General features: G+C 26.3%; 1 protein-coding gene across 11 annotated transcripts in view; it reads left to right on the top strand.

The window, feature by feature from the left end:
* The window catches only part of LOC107440780 (neuronal PAS domain-containing protein 2), a 110,519-nt gene that overhangs the window by 73,691 nt on the left and 11,467 nt on the right, over nucleotides 1–25,361 (top strand). For 4 of the 11 annotated variants that reach the window (XM_043048163.2, XM_043048164.2, XM_071185390.1 and 1 more), the window contains 12 exons: nucleotides 854–916; nucleotides 5,111–5,153; nucleotides 8,381–8,410; nucleotides 12,465–12,613; nucleotides 14,544–14,635; nucleotides 15,350–15,439; nucleotides 18,295–18,403; nucleotides 18,493–18,612; nucleotides 20,153–20,366; nucleotides 21,551–21,657; nucleotides 22,182–22,329; nucleotides 24,685–24,866. In XM_043048163.2, the coding sequence (XP_042904097.1) occupies nucleotides 5,128–5,153; nucleotides 8,381–8,410; nucleotides 12,465–12,613; nucleotides 14,544–14,635; nucleotides 15,350–15,439; nucleotides 18,295–18,403; nucleotides 18,493–18,612; nucleotides 20,153–20,366; nucleotides 21,551–21,657; nucleotides 22,182–22,329; nucleotides 24,685–24,866 (1,267 nt within the window). In that variant the 5' untranslated portion in view covers nucleotides 854–916; nucleotides 5,111–5,127. Of the gene's footprint in view, nucleotides 1–853; nucleotides 932–5,110; nucleotides 5,154–8,380; nucleotides 8,411–11,452; nucleotides 11,564–12,464; nucleotides 12,614–14,543; nucleotides 14,636–15,349; nucleotides 15,440–18,294; nucleotides 18,404–18,492; nucleotides 18,613–20,152; nucleotides 20,367–21,550; nucleotides 21,658–22,181; nucleotides 22,330–24,684; nucleotides 24,867–25,361 lie in introns of all 11 variants that reach the window. The other 7 variants (XM_016053813.3, XM_043048161.2, XM_016053811.3 and 4 more) reach the window with 5 other exon arrangements.

Below are 25,361 nucleotides of genomic sequence, written 5' to 3'. Positions count from 1 at the left end.
AGTTATTTTATCATGATTATGTAAAGTTTTTGGAAATGTCTTTGAATTTTATTGATTTTATGTTTAAAAATTAAGAATTTTAAAAGGACAGAGAAAAATAATTTTTGTTACTGCACAGATCCTAGTTATGATTTTTTTAAGACAGTGATTAAAAATATTTTTGAGTGCTTAAAAAGTTCTTAAAAGGTGCTTATTTTTTGATGAAAAATTTGGCTATGCACCCTGTAATAATTTCTTAAAATAGGACTTAATATGCAAAATTGTTATGAGCAATAAGTTGCAAGTTTCTTTAGTGCTTAAAAATGCAAAGTTTTAGTAGCAATTCAAGTGTTGAGTGCATAATCATTATTCCACATCATTCTAAACATTCACTGACATAATTGTAATTAATGTCTGACATTGTTACATATTGTCTCTTACATTTTAAATTTTTTTTTAAAATTTGATTTATATATAAGCCAGCTTTTTTTTTTTTTTTCAAAATGTACTGTCTTTTTTAAATGGTTTACATAATCTAGCAATTTTTTTTGTCCCATCTAAAGTTTGGCAACCTGTTTTATCTCATGCCATGTTAATGTAATTTTTTGCTCACTAAGGTATTAATTACTCAATTTTGTTTGATTAAAATTTAAAGAATTAATTTTATTTTCTGAATTTGGTTCAAATTTGCTATGTTCATAATAGCAATCTGCTTATTACAATATGAACTAGCTGTTCTTTTGCATTATTCTTAAACAAAAACATTTCATACTTACCTTTAGTTGAGATATATAAAGAAATTTTTTTTCCAGCATGTAAGTATAAAAAATAGTATCCAACAGTTGCATAGTACTCATATATGTTTGTTTTGCAGGTTTTTATCTTTTTTGTTTAAAAAGAATTTCAGAATCCAATGAAGCTCATGTTTTGTGAAGTGGTAAGAATGATCAGTGTAAGATCTTTTATACGATTGTATATTTATTTATATTGATTATGCTTTTTTCTTTCTTATTATGAATTGATTGACTTTGATTTTTATAAACGTATGAATAGAGATTTTATTAACATAGATCCTTTAAATATTTATAAAAATTCTAGAAAATAAATGAAATATAATAATTAATGAAAAATTATAAGAGGTCCTTCTTCTGCATCTTTTTATGTTTTTACCAATAGGACATTTCACTGTTTAACTGTTGATATATTAGTATTTTTTCCCTTTTCTTTAGAAATTTAAAAGAATAAAGTAAATTTGCATCCTTTTTTGATGAAAAAAATTTCTTGAAATTTTTTTAAAATTTAAATGTAATTTTTTTAATTGAAAAAAAAANTTAACTGTTGATATATTAGTATTTTTTCCCTTTTCTTTAGAAATTTAAAAGAATAAAGTAAATTTTTAATAAATTTGATTACTTTTTTGATAAAAAAAAATTTCTTGAAATTTTTTTAAAATTTAAATGTAATTTTTTTAATTGAAAAAAAAATTACAAATTTTTTTACTAACCAGATTTGACATAAAATTATTCTTTGAGTATCTCAGAAAATTAATATTTTTTTTCTGAATATTTAAAACTTTTTACAATTACATTTAATAGCTTGATACAGAAAACTGTTGAACTGTTTGTTTAATTCTGATTAATTGAAAGGTTTAAAATAATAAAGTTTTAGCATACACACAAAATACCAACTTTCTGTGATGTGATTCTGGGATCCGAACCTTTTGTCTTAAATCCACAAGGTTTTGTCACCGATAATTTTGTTGCTGTTCAGGGTTGGGTTTTTGACGTCAAAAAGTGGTTTTTGACATGACAGGGGTATAATACTGGTTTAAACCGTCAAAAACCCGTCGAAAATGTCAAAAACTGAAGTTTNAAACCTGCCAACCCTGTTGCTGTTGTAGTTTCAAATTTCGTAGTTTTCAAAATTGCGTTTTTTTTAAAATTTTTTTTTTTTTACGGTATGACATAGAAAATGCGGAAATAGAAGAAAATGTAATTTTTTTTTCCGAAATCCTAAATATTTTTTTTTATGTGTTAATATAAAAAACATATTTATTAGATTAATCTTTTCTTTCTTTCCCCTTTTAAATATTATAAATGTTACGTTTGTGTATTGCTAATCTATTGTTAAAATTTTTTTATTTAAATTAAGAAAAATAATCTTTAGTGTACAAAAGGGGAAAAAACTACACATTGAAAAAAGATTGTTATAAATTTAAATAAATCAGCAATTTATGTGAATATACTTTTTTTATTCTTAAATGTAATTTTGTTTTAATGGAAGTTATATTTGATCAAAGTTCAAATGAAAAAAATCAGGCCTCTCTTCTTAAAAACACCAGACTTTTTTTTACTGAAGTGAAATATCTTTTATGTAACTAAAATCAAATTTTTATAATTTTTACTTTTCAAAGACATTCAGTATTACAAATTAGGTAAATTAATAAAATAAAATTAAACTTAGTAATTAACTAGTGTGTAGTAAATTAAAGTTAGTAAGTTAAATCAACAAAGTATGTAAGTGTTGAAGACTAAGTGTTGAAGAGAGAAAAAGGCATTGTAAAATAATACTAGTGTATGTTATGTGCTATTTAGACAGTTGTATATTATAATTAACTAGCAATAATTTATCACTAATTTTTGAAAAGTAAATTTTAATGGAAAATAACATGGAATATCAATATTTTTTTACACCATTTTGTTGTTAAATATAATTTCTAAAAAAAATGAGTCAAAATTTAATTGTATTGTTATTTGTTAGATATAAGCACTAAGTGTATATATATTTTATTTTCTCATGAATTGTTTTCTTATTTCAGGTTCATAAATATAATTGGCAAATTATTTATTTGTTAATATATGTATAGAATATACATATATGTACATTACTTGGATAGGATTATTGTGTCAAGCCAGATGATTCTACCCTATGTTTGAGTTTGAAGTCTGTTGTTCCCTAATGTTAAAATATAGGAATTCTACTTTATTTATATTTCCTATGTGTTGAAAAAAGCTTTTAAAATCTTCACATCTACTGTTGTAGAATTAGAATTTAGTGTCCTTAATAATTAGTGTTTTGATAAATGTTGGGAGATATTTCAAACCTAATTTTCAAGGGCATATATAGACTTTGGTGCACCCCCCTGCAAAACTTATAAATGTGCAAAACTTATAAAGGAGATTTAACACAATATTTTAAATATTATAATATGAGACAAGAACGCTATGAAGAGACATTTGAGATTGACGAGATGTCAAAATTCTAGGGATTCTTAAAACTTAGGTAATTCGTAGTGATAACCTCCGAAGAAAGCGATTAAAAGACTACATTGTTTTTCAAAAACTTAAATGTGCAATTCAAAATTTCTGAGAATTTTTTTTTTGGTTGCGGGTTTAGGTGCTACTATGGGCCACAGGTTGTGCACCCGTCATCTAGTGTATTATTTCTTAATTGTGCGGCCTTAAACCTCATGTGCCCCTCATGCCGTGTGGGGGGCTATTCACGCCACTGCATATTTTGTAAAAGTGGTATCTTATGTATTTCAAGGTTAACTGGTTAACATTAATTTTACATTGGCTAATAGTTTTATTACCCAATGAAGGTTATCAACATTCGAGATAATATATTTGATATGTATCCTTTTTAATAATACTCTCAATATTTTCGTACTAGATATTTAAAGCTGTTGATAGTAACCAGAATATTAATATTCTATGAATAATGTTATTGATTATTCTCAAGACATTATGATATTAAGGATAGAGTATACATGATTATTAGTGTTCACATGATTACATCTTAAAACATTGTTATCACAATATTTAAAAATAATGATTATTTTGCAATATATTGACCAGCTTTAGTCTTGACTCAACTAAATATATTTAGAAATTCAAATTTAAAGTGATTGATAACAGCTGTCTGTGCGAAATATTCTGAAATTTTGGCTTCTTTAAAGAATTTTTTTTTTTGCTGATTAAAATAAGATGTCAAACGCTTTGTGAGTAACTTTTTTGAATAACCTCTACAGGAATATGTTAAGACTAATTTTAACTTGTCTGAACTCTAATTTCAAAAATGAATACTAAGTTTTCCTATATTTTAACAACAGATAACAACAGACTCCAGAGATGCATTTATTATTCAAACTGTAGAAATTTTCTTGCAAAAAATCATGTTTAACTTATCTAAGCACTTTAGAGAGTTAAGTAATTTTTTTTATCAAATATTTCATTTGGGGGAGGAAAAAAGATTTTCCAATGCAAAAATGCAGAGAAGATTTTCATATACAATCTTGCACAAACATGGTTGACAAGTTTTGGTATCCAGTAGGTAGTGGCTCTAAGAAAAAAAAAATATTCACACTAGGGGGTAAACTTAAAGTTCTTAATCATATAAAACTTCATTTGTTTCAAAGAAATTTGAAGATGGTAATAAAAGTCAACATGTTTCAGGCCCACAAAAATAAGTACTCGTTCTCAAAACTTGCCAGACTAGACTGAGAGAGTGCTTCTAGCCACTATATATATATATAAATTTACTGTGTATATAAAAACAGTGGTACTTTGATGCCTTAATGAATGGATCCAAAAAAGAAATGCATAAAAGTTATGTGTAAGCAAAGCTTAATAAATAAATAGTATAATTAACAATTTAAAAAAAAAATAAAATACATGGGTGAAGTTTATTGTGGAATTTTTGAAAATTTATTTATTTTTTTTAGGTAAAAATATTTTAATGACTAAATTTCTGAAATACTTTTTATTTATGCATATATTTAATAAAAGAAGATATTTATGTATGATACTCTTTTTTAATATCTTTATAAATTATGCTCAGAATTAATAGAATAGTTTCAAGAGTTAAATTTATTTATACATTTAAGCTCAAAACATAAAAAATTATGTTGCACAAACATGAATTTGCTTAGTACTATAGTTACTTGAACGATTTTTTGCTATATTTTAATTTTACTTGATTTAAAAACTTTTTTGTTCCATATTCTGTTTTTCAAACTTTTTTCATTCAATTTTTGCATTTTTTAGCAATTGTTACTTATTTATTTCTTACTAAGAACATAATTTAATTCAAAATAATGCTAATTTATTCTTTTATTTCCTTTCTTTTGTAGCTATATAGAATACTACCATGGATGAAAAGGATGAATTTAGGAGGTAAATATAATTCTTCATATAAATTAAACAATTTTAAGTGATTTTTTTTCTGTGGAAAATTTGGGACCCATTATCAAGCTTTTGTTCTCAGAAACGCTTCACTAAGTTTATTAAATATATTTTTGCCTTTTATGTGAATTTAAATAAACATTTAAATTGTGTAGGTTTCTTAGAGCATTAAAAATTTAAAATATAATCAGGAAGCGAATAGTACAAAAAATAACTTTGAACTGGATTGGCCCATCATGTTTTGTAATGCTTTCCCTCAATAAGCTGTTAATGTTTAAATTTCAGGCAAATATCCACAATAAATTTTTTTCGTCTTATCTAGTTTGAATTAGTATTAATTATTGTTATTTTACTGTGCATGTTGATTAAAGGAAATAGTACATAAAAAATTTGTTTTTAAAATTTTTCAATAGTAAATATTGAAAGAACATTTGCATATCTCAGGGTGATAAGAGTACAACTATTGGCTTCTTTCACCATTCAAGTATATGAAGGATCTGTCTGCTTTTAAGATTAATTTCTAAGTAACTCTCACTTTCAAGCAACATTACAATAAACATTCTATCTGTACAAAATTAGTTTATGCTTTGTTTATTTATCTACCTTCTTATTCATAGCTTTTAACATACATGTATTTCTCTTGTCTGAGCAAATATATTTATGTATAAGAGAGAATCGAAACAACTTTTGGGAAGTTAATGAGCTCAAAGTATCTCTCTGAATTGAAAAAAGATTGAAATGCTGGCAATTTGGATGGTTGAATTTTGTATATAAGTTTTTGTATAAGAACTATCAGTATTTTGTTATAAGAACAGACAAGGTATCATCATAAGCAAAAGAAACAAAAACAAAAAATTTATTTAAGAAAAATGACTTTTCTAGAATAACGGAACTTTAATTTATTTGGAACTAGAACAAAAACTTATTTGTTTTATGTAGTTGCAGGTGGATAAATGTTACTTTCAAAGAATTTAATGTCTAGAACTTTGTTTATGACCACTTTTCCCAAAACAAAACTGCTTTTCCAAAACAAAAATAAATATAAGCCTTTTTAATTACTGCCCTGAAAGAAAAATTGGAGATTATTATGTAACAGTAATCAAGTGGGGAAACTAAGGAAAAGAATCAATCAAAACTGTCAAGGAAATGGTGCAGGCTTTTGTATTTTTATATTCATAATTTTTTTTGTGTACAAGTCTCCCACTTTTTGAAAAGGGTTATCATAAAATAGAGATTCTGGAACATTTCTCTCCTAAAAATGTACTTCTTTGTTTTGAATAACTTAATTTTTTTTTCAATTTCTAATTTGAAATTTAAAAAAAACTTTCCAATTGGTTTTAATTATTTCAAAGAATAAAAATAATCAAAGTTTCAGTAAAGGAAAGGTCAAAAGCAGGATTATTGCCCAAGTACCTTTTATTAACCTAACTTTAATATGTTGACAAGATGAGAAGAAAATTCTACATAATTCAATTTTCAGAAAAATAACTGTTATAATCTTTGCAAAATTTTAGGGACTTAAAGATTTTTTCATAAAAAATATTAGTAAGTTTGATACAAACTTTTTATTATTTAAGGTGCAACATGAATATTGTCTTGGTGCACTTTGAAATGATTTACTATATCTATATGTATTCCTCATAAATATGGAGGTAGCATATTTGTGAGGAGCAACAGAACTAAGTGCAGACAACACAAAAATTTACTAGCATATGCTTTAAGTGACTAACAGATTTCTTTCCCAAGTTCAGTGTTCTTGCTAAATGTTTTTCGTAGACCTACCCACCTTGCCTGCTCTTTGTTCCTTATAAATGCCCTTTTTAAAAAAAATAGGCCGCCATCCCTTAAAAGCATTGCCTTTTTATTCACACTCCATTTGAAAAAAAATTAATTCATTGGTTAAATAATAATTATACACTGGTAAAATTATCTGTGTTTATAGGTTTAATTCTGAATACTTTTAAAAATATGTATTTACTTTGATATTATTCTGATCTGGCTAAATTTTTATAAGTTTCTCTTTTTTCGAGGAAGGGTATTTAATTGAATTTTGTAAATGATTTTAAAATTATTTTTTTAAATAAATGCCTTTTTTTCAAAAATTTGCTTTTATATGTTCATTTTCTCGTAATTTTCAGTTTTTATATAAAAAGTTTTTTATCGACTAATATTTATTTTTCCTTTTTTTTGAATTAGTTTTTTTTTTTTTTTTTAAAATTATGCACAGTGATTACCTTTTAGCATGCTTTTAATTGTTTTTATAAACTACTAATTCTTTTATTTTAATAATGAGTGAGAATTTCTTTTTGAAATACGCATATAAAATAGTATAAGAGGGTAATTTAAAAATAGTTGATAATCAAATTGATTTATTCTATAATATTAGACATNTTTTCCTTTTTTTTGAATTAGTTTTTTTTTTAAATTATGCACAGTGATTACCTTTTAGCATGCTTTTAGTTGTTTTTATAAACTACTAATTCTTTTATTTTAATAATGAGTGAGAATTTCTTTTTGAAATACGCATATAAAATAGTATAAGAGGGTAATTTAAAAATAGTTGATAATCAAATTGATTTATTCTATAATATTAGACATTTTGAGGTGTCGAGAGTTCATTTTTATATGAGAAAGCCCCCTGCCCTTTTTTTATTTCTAGGGAGAACTTTGGTCTAGCATAAGTTACTGATAGTGTAAATGTGAAAATAATAAACCTTTTTTTTTTTTTACCAAAATACTGGTAAGAAATTATTAAATTCAGATGGTGTGACATCTATCTCCAGAAAGCTATGTTGCTATGAATATATTTAAGGAAAGTATTTTTGATAATATCTATGTCTAGATTAAAAAATTTTTTATTGACAAAGTACACACAAATGTTAAAAATTCCATGCATTTTTTAAAAATAAAGTTGTCTAAAAATGATTCATATTAAAATTTTTTACAATTGAGATGGTTCATCTATTGTGGGATGTTATAGTTACCAATATCCCAATATCTGGTGCTTTTTTTTACCAATATCTGGTTTTAAAAAAAAGAATTTGTAAACTAAACTCATTCAATCACAGAGATGAACTATAAACAATTAGCTGAAGTTGGGTGCTTCGGAACATGATTTTTAAGACTAATGTATTTATATATTGTGTGCTTATTCTGAAAACATATTCTGTGTGAGGGCTATATTTTCGATCATTTTCCTAATACTCTCCCATGTTTAGGTTCTCATCCAGGTACAAGACTGAGAAAATGTAAGTAGTTTTTAATACCAATCTTAGCTTAAGCGGCTTCACTGTGAGGGTAGTTTATTCCTCTTGATGTGCAAGGATAATAGTTTTAAAGTAATGCAAGTAAATAAATTAGTACTACATAATGTTCTTTGAATTAAGAGCATAACAACACTGAGTTTTCTCTGACAGGTATCAACCGCAAAATGCTAACGCCAACACAAAGCTTTATTTCAATATTATCTGAAAAAATTGTGCAATAATTAAATATTTAACGAACTTTAAGGAAGGGCTGATAATTTTTTCATAATAATATTTACCTTTTGTTTATTTATTCAAAGGAAGAAAAAATCCTTAAATGTAGTTATAAGGTAATAAGATTCTAAACATTGGTTTAATTTTATGAGCATCTTTGAATTTTGCTCAGACTTGAGAAACAGATGACAACAAAATTTAAAAAGACTCGTTAAAAAAATATTCTGTATGATGTATTTTTGTAAAATTTTTACAAAGTCAGATAGTGCTTACAATACGTTTGATTTGTAGCAGTATTTGAGTTGTAATTTTTTATTTGTACATGTTTTCAAAGTCCCCCCTCTATTGATTTGATAGTACTATAATAATTAATTATTCCAATATTTCGGTTTCTGATTGAAACTAAAAATATTTTTCTTAAAATAAACTTAGTTTGAAATCCAAAATCACATTGTATGTAATAAGATTAATTCAATTAAGTTTGAGTATTAAGAGTTATTATGCAAGCTTAAAATTTTAAAAATTAATATTTTTTAAGCAAAATATATTTTAATTGAAATTTTTTTTCAAAAACTGCTCCAAAACCCTTGTTTGGTTACTAAAATTTCAAATATGGACTTCTATCTTTGGTAATATAATTTCATAAAAATCAGCTTTCCTCTACTGTTTGAAAATGTGTTTCTGTCTAAATTGTCAAGAAAAACGTATTACTAAAGTTTGTGAGCCTGCATAGGTTTTTATTTGTTTTGTGAAGCATCTTCCATATAAAATCTCATAAATTTATTTGTCGGATGTAAAAAATTTAAATTTTGATGCAAAAAATTCTTGTGCAACACATTATTTCTTATTTTGCCTAAGCACTTAAAAAAAAAAAGGATACTTTTGAAAGCTATTAAGCATTCTTTGATATCATTGAAATTTAATTTTAAGTTGAGTTTTAATTTCAAATTAAATGACTTATTAAAATGTTTTAAATAATAATTTAATTTGCTGTAAAAAGTAATTAAAGTAGCTGTAATTTCTGGAAAACAGTTTTAGTGTTTTTAGTGTAAAAATTTTTTCTGTAGGGATTATTTGGAATAATTAACTCTATACAGAATGCCAATTTTTTTTTCTTTTTGTAGTACCTAAAATATAAGAATTAATTCTAGGTTGTGTAATTTTTATTTATCAGTTCACTAAATTAACAAAAAAGACATAACACAGCTACCTAAATTTGTTTCATTGAAAATTATAAAATTAAATTTGATATATACATAAGTATTTCTGTTATCCAACTGTATTATTATCCAGTTCCTTTATTGTGACTACAGTTGCCTCTTACTGGTGCTATTATCTATAGTAGAATATAAACATGTCAGCGATTGATGAACAATAATTTGAAACTGTGATTACTTTCTTAAGAGTCCAAACTAATTATATTAAAATACTCTAGAAAGGATCATCGACTATCTTAAATATTATTTTCAATTATGGAGAGATTATGTTCTATTTTAAATGTTTTTTTTTTTTTTTTAAATAGAACTCCTCAAAAAATTTTGAGGTTTAGATTACAAATATTTTGTTAAGTTTTAACAAGTGTTGGAAAAACACATTGCTATGTCAATTATCTATCAATCCTCTAATGCTAAAGCAACTTTTCATAAGTTGTAGTTTGTATATTGAATTTTTTAGTTGCACTGTTTTGATATTGAGTTCTATTTTATACTAAAAAATAATTAAGAAAGTGAAATATATTCCACATAACAATGTTGCATAAAAACTAAACTCAGTGGTGCCGATGGGAGGCAGGGGTCTACTGTGTCCATCCCAGTTTTTTTTACCTTGGGCTCTGAGGTGCAGGAACAGATATCTAGGTTAGATGCTCAACTGAGTGCAGAATTTGCTTTATTAAGTCCCCAAAATGTAAAAGTATGAATGTTACAAAAATTTTTGAGTTTTCTCAAATTAAGATGAAAATTTAATGTAACGTTTGTTACACTTTTTTCCCAGCTGTACTATTTTGGCTCATTCATTTCTTCTCGAAGCTCTTAGTGATGTTTGTAGCAATAATGTAACAATGGGAGGCAGGGATCTACTGTGTCCATCCTAGTTTTTTTGATCTTGGGCTATGAGGTGCAGGAACCAGGTTGGATGCTCAACTGAATGCAGAATTTGCTTTATTTAGTCCCCAAGACGTGAAAGTATGAATGTTAAAAAATATTTTGAGTTTTCCCAAATTTAGATAAAAATTTAATGTAACGTTTGTTACTTTTTATCCTGCTGTACTATTTTGGCCCATTCATTTCTTTTCGAAGCTCTTAGTGATGTTTGTAGCAATAATCTTTGGTTTGTGCTAAAGCAAATAACATCAAAAAACAGCATCCCAAAATAATAAAATAAAAACGTAGTTACATGTGCTTGAAAAATATCTCTTTTTGCCTGCTTAGTTCTTTTTCCTTTATAAATTACCTCACAACATATCTAAAAAAAAGCTAATGGTGTTGATTTTTTAATTAGTTAGTTTTGACATTTTTAATAATTACTGTCCAGTAAGGTATATTAAAATTTCCATTGGCCATGCAATTGAGTGAAAATTGTGGGAAGAATTTAGTTTCTGAACCCAACTTTTACTACAAACCTATTAAATATATATAAATTCAATAAAATTGTATTTAAAAAAAGCAGAAATCAACCATATTAGAGTAAATGAATATTGGTACAAGCCTCTTTGGCAATGTTTGTCACAATGGTAAGCTTTACTTCAATTTTATTGCTGCACCCTTTTATATATGTCTGTTTAATCCCATTTTTGTGAACTATCTTCACTAGTTAATCTACTTGAGCGATCGTTTAAAGAGATCTCCATTTTCTCAATCTGCATATTCACAGTTCCTTCTTACATTTGTGAAGAATGGTGGTGATACAGCTATTTACAATGCAGTAAGTTTGGTCATTCTGTTACAAAATTGTCACATTACCAAAGTAGGACTTAGATATGCTGAATGCTCTTTAGGAATGGGAATTGTAGCATGTTTTGTTTTATTGCTTTGCTGTTGGAGCTCCCTTTATTTGGTGTGACGTTTCAAAATTGTCCTGGATTATGGAAAGTTGGTTGAAAAATAAGGAATCTAATCTGATTCCATGTTTTACAGCTCAAATTTTAAAATAATTTATTTTAAGTGAAAAAGAAATGAAAGGAAATCAGTTGAATTGATTAAAAGTCCATCAATTAACTTGGGAAAACATAGGGTAATTTTCAGGTTTCTGAATTAGTAAAAAAAAAATGTTATTTAATTATCTTCAAAATCAGTCATGAAATTTTTTTTTATTGTTTGCATTCTGTGATTCGTTTCAAAGTTTTATTTTTAAATTTGAACAGCATATAAAATTTTTTATTTATTTTGTTGTTAGTCCCTGGTTTCTGTAGATATTAAGAAATGCATTAAGATTTTTCCTCTTTTTTGTACATAAATTTTTGTCCTTCCATGATGCAACTTCTAAAATTTTTATCTCCTCTTATTATATTTATCTCCTGCTTGAAATAATATAAAATGTTTCTCAAAGCAAAAATTTGACTTTTCAATTCGATTTTCAATTCTCATTTTTTAAATCTCATTTTTGTTAACTACATTCATTGCATCATCTCTTGCATGTATTTAAAAAGTTGTTTTTTAATGAAGAAAGTAATATATAAGGAATTTTTCTCTCTCATTGTTTACCATTCTTCAGCATAATGATTTCTAACTTTAGCATTTAAATTTTATTGCATGTGGTATGAATTGATTTATAGCTGATTCCCATTTTTATGAGTGTTCTTAAAATAAATATATTATATTTACAGCAAATCTCGAAATCTCAGTGAGAAAAAAAGGAGGGATCAATTCAATATGCTCATTAATGAGCTTTGTTCGATGGTCACATCGAATAGTCGAAAGATGGATAAATCATCCGTCCTGCGTGCAACTATATCATTCCTGAGAAACCATAATGGTAAGATATTATAAAATTAAGTTTTTAAGTGAATTTTTCAAAAATATAAAAGTACCTCATCATTTAGCAAAAGTCTTAAAAATCACTAACTGATAAACTGCTTAAAAAATGAATTAATGAACAACAGAAGGAAATTGAAATATTATTTTGCGGCATTCTGTACCATTAACCAGGTTATTTATTCTTACTAAGTTGCGAAATTAGTTACACAGTTTGTTAACAGATGGCACTGTTGACTAAGAGTTTGTTACAGATGTGCTCTCCATTGTACTTAGGAAATAATGTGGCACAGCTTTAGAATTAATTGATACCTCAACAAATATTTCATTCAGAATGGGGGTGACTGGCAAAGAATATATTTGTTTATAGTTTTACCGATTAGCAGCCCCTTCTGTTGACTAGCTTTTAACTTCTTTTTAAAATTGGGGAGAATAAATATTTAAACGCTACATACCTCATGTTTTACCCCATTTTTCTTTAATCCTTTTTCAAAATTGTTAATTCTTCAAGTTTTTGAATGCAAATCACCGAGTAGCTTCTCTTTAAACATGTATGATTGCTGAAAGTTTATAGATCTTGGCTAACATGGTTATTGTCAAGGGTTTTAAATTTACTTTGGCATGGTAAATATAAGTTTTAAAATGAAAAATTAAAGTTTATATAGAATCTGAATATTATTGCTTAAGTGAAATTATATATTGCTTTAAATAAACTATTTAAAATAGTTAATGTTTGCTTTAATTTTAAACGACAAGACGGGACTATTAAATAATGAACTTGTAAAAGGTAAAAGACTCAAAAAGTTTCATGACCCTTGTCAATGAACTTCCACGTGTGCCCCCTTCGTCGCACACAGAATATCAGGTCGATAGTCAATTTCACGCAAGGTAGCGGCAATCATGTCTCATCAGTCGTATACTTAGACATGTTGGAAAACTTCATATTTCCACTACTAGAAGAGCTTCAGCCACATGTCTTTTTGCAACAAGATGGTGCACCACCTCATTGGGGTTGCATTGTTCGTACTAGTTCTTTGAATGACCATTTTCCAGGAAGATGGATTGGGCGAGGAGGTCCAATTCCTTGGCCACCCAGATCACCTGATATAACGCCGCTGGACTTTTTTCTTTGGGGATTTATAAAGGACAATGTTCACAGTAGGATCGTGTCGAACATTGATTACCTAAAAACCAGAATTACAACCGCAATAGCCTCTGTGGATGCCGACATGCTTGCCGCTACCTGGCGTGAAATCGACTATCGAGTTGGTATTCTCCGTGCGACGAAGGGGGCTCACGTGAAAGTTCATTGACAAGGGTCATGAAACTTTTTGAGTCTATCTAATCATTTATGTTATTAATTTTAATCTATCTTTATTATTGTATGAGTTATTAAACATCAAAATGGGTCCGGGATTTTATAAACACCCTGTATTTTTAAATTTGATTATAAGCATTATGGGATTGCAATTGTAAAATCATAATTAGAGCTGATTATTGATTTGCAATAACAAAGGCATTTTGATTCCATATAATGTTAGTTGCATTTGAAATTTTAATGAGAATTATAATAAGGATTGTATTTAATCATGATTATGGACAACCCTGATGTAATACAATTTCCCTTGATTCTTTTTTCCGTTATATTTAGAGCTTAATTTTACCTTTTTTTAAAAAAAATTTATTTTGTTTAAATAGATTGTTTTTATCTATGCATATACTGATACTTCTACTGATATCTAAGCTTATAAGAAGTTCTAAGCAATAAGATCTAAAATTATTTAATATTTTACTTAAAATAATTTTTAATGGGTAGTTAAAGTTAGCAAAGAATTTATTTACTGTCTTTTTTTACTCTGTTATTAAAATTATTTGTAGCTTTATATTTTGTTTTATAATTATGTGCTATTTATTTTATTTATATGTTTTAGAGTTATCTGTTCAGTCACAAAGTGTAAAAGTTCAAGAAAATTGGAAACCTTCATTTTTATCAAACGAAGAATTCACTCATCTTATGTTAGAAGTAAGTTCATTTTATCGTGAAATAAGTGTAATTAGTTGTTTCAAGTTTATTAAAAAAGTGCAGTTTCTCTCTCCCTTTTTTTTTTTTTTTCAACAGGAAGGGTCATTTTTCTTTTCTACTTTTTTTAAAAATTTGTTTTTCTACATAATATAGCTTATATACTTGTTTTTAGTAAATGTTAAAAGAGAAAAGTAAATATAATTTTTAAATGTTTTAAAATAAAACCTTTTTTGAACTGTATTTGTATATCACCAAATTTTGAAGTGTTATTTTTATAAGTGCTTGACTTGCATATATGTTTAATAAATATTTTTTTTTTCCCAAAAAAATTTCCTTCTTAATAATTAGTTAATTTGTCTGAATTAAAACACTTTTTGGAAATTAAATTTATTCAACTACCTAAAGTAAGATATAACTTTTAAGATTTTTTTTTTAAAAAAAAATTATGAAATTTAAGTTATAATTAAGAAATAATTACAAATACATCGAATGTTTTCCAAAATATTTTTCTTATAGTTTAGCTATCCAATATTTGCGATATTGTTAAATATTATATACTCTTTTATAACCCTTTAACCCCTTTGCCAGTGTCGCACAAATTCGTTAGTTTTTTTGTGCTGTTATATTTTAACAAGCAATTACCTATACACAGAGTACTTACTATTAAATGCATGGTGCTTAAATTATTAAAAAATTGCTATTTTGAACTTCCAGGCACTTGATGGTTTTATCATTGTTTTTTCATGTAATGGCCAGATTCTTTATACATCTGAAAGCACTGCATCACTTCTTGGATATTTACCTGTAAGTATTGAGGGTATGACAAATAAATATTAATTAATAAATTTGCAGTGTTTGAAAGTAAGTTAAAGAAAAAAATTATTAAAACTCCGTATGTAAATAAATATGTAAAAAAATATGTATGAAGCTCCTAAAATATGACAGAAATTGAATCAAATCCAATGTATATTTTAGTTCTAATGCATGAATTTAGTAAGTTTCGGAAATTTTATTTTTAAACTAAACGATGTATCAAAAATATTTATAAATATTGTTTGATCTTTAAAAGCAAACAATTTTCCCACCTTCATTCAAAATTAAAAATTTATTTGCTAGTTATTTTATGAGTGAAGGTGATATGATTTTCTTTGATGCTTCAAATTTCTATGATTTACCTATTGTTCATAGTGTAATTTTTTAATTGTGTTATTCATACTGATTATATAAAAAATATATCAGTATTTTTTTTTATTTAAAAAGTAAACAATTTGTTCCTCTCTTTATGTTGAACCGATATTTTTCCTTAACCTGACCAATCGTTCTATAAATAAATATTTAAATGCAAACAAACTTTTTCATGTCATGAATATGATTTATTTTTTCTTATATGCATTGCTTTATATTTATTTTTTACTCTTGCATAATTTATATGTTAATATTTTATTTATAGTTCCTAGGTGTATTTCATTCACCATCACTTCTTTAGCAAGGTCATAAGAAAAAATATATCTTTCTTTTGAATAATTATATAAAGTTTATATTTTTAAATGATATGTTTATCACAATATCACTAACATATGTTGCAAAAGTGTTAGAGGATTGCGCAATCTTTTTCATTGAATAAATATTATTCACACTCGTGGGAAAAATCTATTAAGCTTTCGATTATTGAAACTGTCTCACCATTTTCTCTCTTTTAACTATGCTCTTACTTAATATTTCTCATTTCACTAATGTCCCTGTTTCTAGTACTTTTGATTGTTTAAACAAATGATTCCAGGAATTTAACAACTTTTTATTTTTAATATTAAAATTGAAGGTATTATCCATGTGTTAATTCCTGTTTTAAGTAAACTGCTTTCCAATAATAAATTCTGTAAACAAATTTAGGGTTTAGCGATAGGCAATCATTCTGTCTCATACGAGATATTTTCGTGCAAGTTGTTCAAATATTATCATGGTAGAAAATATATTTTCTAGACTTAGTTGTCTTACTACACAGTGATGCTGGTTTTCAGAAGTCACTCTTTATTGTCTTTTTTATGACCTCAACGTTCAATAATTTCAGATATGAAAATTAATTTTATCCTACCTTCTTTAAGATGTTTTAGTAACTGAGCACTGTTATTTTTCTACCGCTGTTCATCTTAAACATTTTGCCATTTCTTTACTCTTTATGGTAATTGTAACCACTTAAATTGCCAACAGATTTCTACATTTCATACTTTCATTTTCTGTGCACCTCTGCTCTGACTCTATCTTTTTTAAATTCCGAACTTATTTATTTTCATTAGCTTATTGGGATTTAATTACCCTATAATTAGTTTACTAGTACTATAATTAAATTATAGTACTAATTTACTATAATTAATTATCATATAATTAATTTGCTAGTACTTAGTAATTTAATTTACTAAGTTTATTTGACCTAAATGCGCATTCCTCTATTAATTTTTACAATCAACTTATTACTATGTCGTTTTCCACCTCTGTTTGCTGCAAAATTTTTGATATCTGGTTTTAAAATACTTTTTAAGCCTGTTAACAAAATTAAATTTAGTCCTTTTAAAGATCTTATCTGTATTAGCAACTGTTTTAGGCTTTTACTTCATACATAGGTTACATTAGGAAAACCAGGTATGCTTTAAAGTTTAGATTAAGGAAATACAACAGATATGTCTGTTGATCAAAAATTTGAAGAAAAAAAATCTGCACATTTTTGGAACCTCTGGCATAAATTTAACTTTGATAATGCCGAAATTCCTGTATATCAGCTTATCTTAATGCTCTGTAATCTTGTTTCATTTATATGAATGTCAATTTCCTAATGACATAATTTTGTCATTCTCTTCTATACTGCTTGAAAATGAGTCCTGTTCTGATTTGCTTCTTTTAGCCACTCTTGTTTCCCTCAGTAGTCATGGTTTTTCATGATTTGTTTTCCCCCTTCATTTTCCGTTTTTTTGTTAGCAACTATACCGCTTAATAAGGAGAGGCAAATATTACTACAAGATATTGTAAACACATTTTGGAAGATATTAGGCTTCCTTGGCAAAAGAAGTTCTTTGGAAACCGAAAGTGTAGCTTTGACTTAATTTTGCTTCACAACAGAACTAAAAACATTCAAAAGTGGTGAAAGTCAATTTTCCTGACTTTCTTCACAGTACAAGAAAAGCCATCTTATTTACCATACTTAATTTAATGTTTCTTTCTTTCAATCATTCAGCTAGTCTTAGAGGCAGGGGATTTTGCTAAAAAATTAAACTTTGGCCTCCCTGTTAAAATTTTGTGGAATGGGAAAATTTTTTAGTAAATCAATTGAGGCCCATAGCAAAAGTTTTTGCAACATGTTTACAGCTCTCTATTAAGGTCAAAGGTAGTAATTTTGAAGCAAATTTGTGATTATGTTACTGATAGTATTGCTTTAATGTTTGAGTTCATGGCTGTGATATTTAATGTGGGCCGTCATATTTTGTTTATACTCAATTTGAAGTAATGGCTTGAAGCTACTATACGAAAACAAATGCGAAATTAAAGTTAAAATTATATGAATGTCATTTATTTTTTGTCACTTTGTGCTGTAATACATTTTAAAAGGGTAAAAAGATTGTTGTTTGTGTATGTTTATTCATATACTAAATTGAAGTACCTTTTTTTAGAGCCGCATCTATTCATCAGTATTTGACATTATTCATGAGGTTGATAAATCTTCACTATATAAATTAATTAGCAATGCACCTACTACTTCAAGTAATTCATTATCCAAAGGTGAGTTTTTCTCAATGTTAGAAACTCTATTATTTTATCTCTTATTTATGTCTTTTTAAATTTTTACTATTCTCCCTGTTGATATCTAGACTCATTTGTGAAAATACTTCTTCATATGAAACGTGGACCAGTTCATTCTCAAGGCTCAAACTCTTATGAATTAGTCCAATTACTTGGTACATTCTATCACTGGCCGTCTTCTTACGAAGGTGAAATTTTTTTTTATTATAGAGCATTTAGATTACAAGTTGTTTTTGAAAAATTATGTAAATTGTCATAAGGTTGAATAATTACAGTGGTTAGGATGTTCTGCTAATTCAAACCCAGTGAGCCATTAGTGTCCAAACCAGGACAGTTAAATTGTAGTATGCACTTCTACTGATTTTACACACTTAATGTGTAAAGATTTATGTCTCTTAAAAAGGAGTAAAGTGTGAACGTCAAGTTTGCTTCACATTAAATGTTTGTAAAAGTATTTGGTTTGGAAATTGTGAATGAAAAATGTGTTGTGTGGTTTAAGAGTTTTGGATGAAAGAAGGAAAAATGTTTCCTGACATTGCATATATTCAACAATTTGAGACTTCTCTTAGTTCCAAAAAGAAAAAGAAAGTTTGCTGATAGTTTCCAGCAGCTGTTCAGCAAATTCTAAATTGTATAGTTGCTATTGACTATTACTTTGAATAATATTGAAGATATTTTCTTTAATAAATTTTTCAAATGCACCTTGTATTTAATTTAATTAAAAGCTGGTTAAAGTTATTTAATAACCCTTTTTCTCATTCCTAGATTTCATTACATAAAACCATTTTAACAATACATAAAATAATTATTGCATTTTTCCAACAAGTGTACAAGTAAGTACCTATAGCAATCTGATGTAGAAAATATTTTATTGCTTTGAACCTCATTTTGACTAAAAGTAAAGAACTAGAATGAGAAAAGAAAAAAAGGGACAGTCTTTTTTATATTATCCATACGTAATAATTATTCAAAATAAGAAGAGCAGAAAAAAATAACTTTAAAAAAAAATTAACAATTTTATACAATGTTAACCAATATTGCATGTTAATTTTTGAAAAAAATAATATTAAAGTAATCTTTAATTATTTATAGAAATAATAAAATTTTGCGATGCATACATTTTTACTATTGTTTTATGTACTATTATTTCACACCTTTGATTTATTAAATACATGTATCATATAGAATAAATTTTTTTTTATATACAACATTATTCATATTTATCTCCCAGTTATGTTTTTGATGAAATGTATGAAAAAATATGCATGACTCAAATAGTTTTTTTTAATTTCTGGCAAAAGTGGTCTAAATATTTAAATTTTCTGCCAGTCTTACTCCTACATATTTCTCTTGTTAGCAAGAAATAATGGAACATAGAATTTTTTTTTCTTGAGTAGTTTTTGCTGTTTCTGCAGAAAGGGTGAAGACAACACACAGTATCTAAAATATAGTTTTAAATTGAAGCTCAACATTTCTTATTCAACATCTATTTGTATATTCTGAATGTATCTAGGTTTTTATTTTAGCAATATAATTAAAAAGCATGCCAAAAATAATTTATTTTTCATATAATATTGTACAATGTAACCAATTTATTTTATAATTTTATCATACTGTTGTATAGAAGATTCTTTATAAAATGTCTTTTAGTATAATATTAAATAAGACATATTTTAACTATAGCATTAAAATTTTATTATTGTTTAAAGAATGCAATAAACATTTTAGGTCCTAATCCTGCAAGTTTTGACTGTGATAGTAACAGCTGCAGCAGCATTTGCTCAATGCCTACAGGTGGGGTTGAAATACGGTCATGCTTTGTAGCAGTTGGAAGACTCCAGACTCCTCACTTATTACGTATTGTCAATTTATCTGATGATGCAAAAAATGAGTTCACTTCTAGGCATAGCCTAGAGTGGAAATTCTTGTTTTTAGATCACAGGTAAAATGATTAATAAAATCATTTATTAAAACTTTTTTCTTTCATAGCTTCTTAATAAAGATTTTCTTTAGTTACTAAGTATATAAATAAAATCAGCATGTGTATGACTTTAATTTTAGCTTTAATATAAAAAATTTTCTTAGGTTTCTTATGTAAAACAATAAATGTTTGCATTATGTGTGTATGTGTAACACAAAAAAGAAAAAACTCTAACAAATCTTGTTGTCATTTCTTTATCTGATGTTTAAAATTAAATGTCTTCTCACATTTTATTATATCGGCAAAATTCCTGGACCTATTTTTTGCACTAGTTAGAAGAAATAATAATTTCCTCTTTGCATGTGACTCAAAAATTCATCAGGATTTGTTTGCAAGATTTTTCCTAATCTTTATTCTGAAAACTTTGTTATTGTGTCGTTTGGGGGATCCCTTTCTTGACAATAATGCTTTAATAAAGCACAATATGCTCTTTTTTTTCTGGTCTTCACCTATATGCCCAGCTCGTCAGACTGTTTTCTTCATATATATATATATAAATAATTTAGCATGAATGGAAGATAAATTTATGCTAATCAAGTGTTAAAGTTTAATTTACCAATTCTAATTGGTTAAAGCAAGAAATTTTTTTCTATGCTTCCATCTTTAACGGTCTGAGACTAGACCTAACTAATCCAATAGGTTAACCAATATCAATAAGATACATTATTCAGGTAATGGCTCTTAAATCTAAAAGAAAACTTTGGTATAGGGAATATCAATTTAATGGCCCTTAAAAAAAGGGCCCATTTCCTAGTATTCTCTATAGTTAAACATGATTATAGTTATTTCTAATTTTTTATGAAGCCTATAGGTTTTTGTATTTATTACCTAAATGTAACATACATATGTAACATAACTTCAGGCTTAGTTGAACTATGGTTGGTTTGGCCTAATTTTAACTGATTTAAGGTAGAAGTGTTATAAATTCTCCGGACTTTAATTGATTTGAATTACTTATCATTTGTTATCACTGTTTGGATTAGTTATCACCATCTTAACTTGTTAAACAGAGATTTATCGTTTGTCCATGCTGTATCAATGATTGTGATACAGTAAGATGCATACTGTCAAGGACCTAGATTTAGTTTAAATTTTTATTAAGATTTGAATTCATAATTTTTGATAACAATCCATTTATTTTTTAGGGCGCCACCTATTATTGGTTATCTTCCTTTTGAAGTTCTTGGCACTTCTGGTTATGATTATTACCATGTAGAAGACTTGGACAAAATTTCTACTTCCCATGAACTTTGTAAGTAATGAATTATAATGTATATAGTGACATATAAAGCTTTAAGAAATATTTTTATATAATTCTTTATCTAAATTGTTCTTCTTAATTATTCAAAACTAAGCTCTTTCTCACACTATATTGTTCACATCCTGTCTTTTAATCTATTTCTAGTTTAAGTATGCACAGATTAATATTTTACTAAGTGAGAACCATATTATTCCTTTAACCCATTCAATGGACCTACCCTTTTTTCATGAGACGTCAAACTCAAATCATTTTGCAAAATAGTTTTGCTATCATCAAAACTATTTTGCAAGATTTTCCCTAATTTTTATTCAAAAGGACTTCAACTTTATGTCACTTGGAGGCTAGCTCTTCATGATTATGCTAAAATAAATGTGGAATACAAATAGCCTGGTGTCTGAGATCTGCTTTATTCCACCTCTTGGTAACAATTCAAAAAAGTGATGACTGGGAATATTTTTATTAAGAGAAAAACTACTTAAATTTACTGGTGCTGAATATTTTTATTTTTACTTCAGTGATGCAGACAGGTGAAGGTACTTCTTGCTTTTATCGATTTCTAACTAAAGGTCAACAGTGGATATGGTTGCAAACTAGATATTATATATCCTACCATCAATGGAATTCTAAACCAGAATTCATAGTCTGCACACATACAGTTGTGAGGTAAGTTATGTAATTCACTAAATTACTATCACTAAATTACTATGTTTAAACATAGTAATCACTAAATTACTATGTTTTTTTTTAAATATATAAAATAAATATGTTTTTTTTTATTTTTCTTTCTGAAACATTTATTTATTGATTTAGATTATTAATTATAAATGTTTCCTGATGTTAACCCATTTGGCAGGTGAAACATTCTAATTTTTGTTATACCTTTTATACAGGGTTCGTGATTTTTTTTAAAAAAATCAAAAGAATCAGATTTTTTTGATTTAAATCGGATTTTTTTGATTTAAATCAGATTTTTTTTGATTTTTAGTCAAATACGCTGTAAGAACTTTAATTTATGATTAAAAAAAATTATAAATGTTTAATCAAATTAACTTAATATTAAAACTATATTGTAACAATATTTTAGAAGCTCTAACTAAAATAATTTTTCATTATAATACATGGCTTTGAATGCATAGCAACCATTTTGAAACAAATGCATGATTAAAATTTAAAGACTAGATGAAATAGAGAATTTAAAGAATACTTCAGGGGTCTGTCTGGGTTTTTCTGAGAGGTACCTATTTTGTGAAAATTAAAAATTATATTAAAAAATCAACACAAATATAGTAAAAATATGGATTTATCGTTTCTTACGAGACACAAAAATAAAATTTTAAGAAAAAGTATTTTGTGTGATTATTCTATCATTTTTCCTAAAGTTGAATTTGTAAAGGTACCGTTAAACGGTAGTAAATTTGGCTTGGACAGACCCCTGCACTTTAACTATTAAAACAAAGTTTCAGTTAGCAAACCATAACTTTAATTTAAAATTGTGATTTCTTTTTTTTCCTCTTGATTTTTAAAATGACAAAATAAATGTAGCAGACTGTGTTTATAAATGTAGTCATTCATCAAATAATAAATAAATATTTAATCTATATGTTTTTATATTAAAATATTCATTTTTAATTCTATATCAAAATAGATAAGTTAAGCTAAAAAAAAAATTAGAAAATCTATGTACTCATTGGAATTTTTTTTCACAAAATTTCTTTATAGAAAATCAGATAATGTCAAAGATACTGTAAACATATTATGAGAAAAAAATACCAGTTAATAACCCTACTGCATCAAATAGACTTCGAAAGAGTTTGAAAGGGAAGAATGACACTATATTAGGAAAAAAACATCTGAATTCATCAGCCCTTTTTTTTTTTTTTTTTGTTTTTGGCATATTAGGGTAATTTCTTTTTAATATAACCTCAAGCTTCAGAAATATACATTTTCCACCAATAAAATATGATGTAGATTTTAATTCACGCTTTTTCATTCAAAAGGTAGAATTTTAATTAACATTATTTGTATTATTTTTTGAAAAAAATTCATGTTTATTAATTACTTTCTACAGCTATGCAAGTCTATATTAAGACAGCATTAAATGTTTACTTTAATCTGTACTTTCAATCTCAAGAATCAAAAGATTTTTAAAAATGTAATTTCAAATGTGTTGGAATTTAACACACACCAAGAAAGTAATTTCGTTAACTAAAATTAATTAATGCAGCAATTTATTTAAATTAAATTTTAATACTAAGAAAAGAAAATAATAAAAGTATCAAAAATTTAAAACACTGTTTTTTAACTTTTAAAATCAATATATATAGATAAAAAAAATTAGTTGATTTAAATCAATGATTTTTTTAAAAAAATCATTTGATTTAAATCATGATTTAAATCGTGATTTAAATCAAGCTGATTTAAATCAACGAACCCTGCTTTTATATAGCTTATGGATACCTGTCTTTAAATGTTAATAATCTCTTTTGATGATTCAAAAAAACATGAACTAAATAAGACTAAACATCCCATTTAGTTGTTAAATTGACTTCCTGTAACTAGATTGCTTTTTATTGACTTTTCAAAAAGCTTGCACCAATTTAAAACTGAATCGAACAAAATTTATTTAGTCAAGTCACTTTATATAATTTAAAGAATTTTCTTTTAAAATGTTAATCTTGCTTTTGTTTAAGTATTTTATGTCCATGGTATAGAAAAGCAATGACTTTAAATCTTACAATAATTGGTTAATCAGTTACAATTATTTAATAATGAGATGTAATGTCTTTTTAGGGGAAGCACATCCTCACTTTCTCTCTCTTTTCCAGAGAGATTTATATATATTTAAAAACATCTTGTTATGAATTGATGGCTAAAGCTCCTGCATCCTATTTTAAAAGAGATAATATGTAATTGCAATGCTCAGTTTTTTAAAAAGTTTAATTTTCTGGAATAAATATAAATTCTTATTAATAAAGTAATTGAAATGATTGATTACTTTGTTTACTTTTTAATATTCAGTACAGAGAAAGTTTTGAAAAGCCTTCAGGAAACACCTAAAAGATTTTCTAAAAACACAAGTTCTCTAGACTTACCTCATGCGTCTGCTACTCCCAGTCAAAGTGCCTGCTTATCCCCTTCTCCTTCAGCTAGTTCTCTGGGAAGTATGTCATCTGAACACTCAGAACAATGCTCCACAAAAGGTAATGAGGCTATAAATATTTTTCTTCAAGTTTTTATTGAAAAATAAGAATGAATTTTACTAAAACTAATGGGTTAAGGAAATTCTGCTGAATTGTTAAAACATATTTTCTTTCTTTATGTGATTTCAGTTTCTTTGAGGGTAGAAATTAAATTTTTATATTATCTAAGAACTAACAATCTCTTATCTAGTTGTACTATTATCTACATTTTATATATTTTTAAAACACACATTTAATTTTAGATAATCATTCACTAACATTGAGACATAATTAGTTTCATTCAAAGAAGCAGATCAGCTGTCACCATTCACCAATGAACTACCAAAAAATTTTATTGGTTGCTATTGACCAAGAACGTTTTATTTTAGTATGTAAACAATAGGCACTGTTTAGAGATAACTTTTAAAATATATTTTCCTGTGATTTTTTTTGTGAAATAATAAATTATTAAAATATTTTTTGTTATACCCAAGTTATTTCATTATCCCTTTTTTA

The sequence above is a fragment of the Parasteatoda tepidariorum genome, chromosome 9 (assembly GCF_043381705.1).
Source record: "Parasteatoda tepidariorum isolate YZ-2023 chromosome 9, CAS_Ptep_4.0, whole genome shotgun sequence".
In the NCBI taxonomy this organism is placed as follows: Eukaryota; Metazoa; Arthropoda; class Arachnida; order Araneae; family Theridiidae; genus Parasteatoda; species Parasteatoda tepidariorum.
The sequence above is the reverse complement of the archived record's forward strand: the minus strand, read 5'-3'. Positions and strand labels throughout refer to the sequence as shown.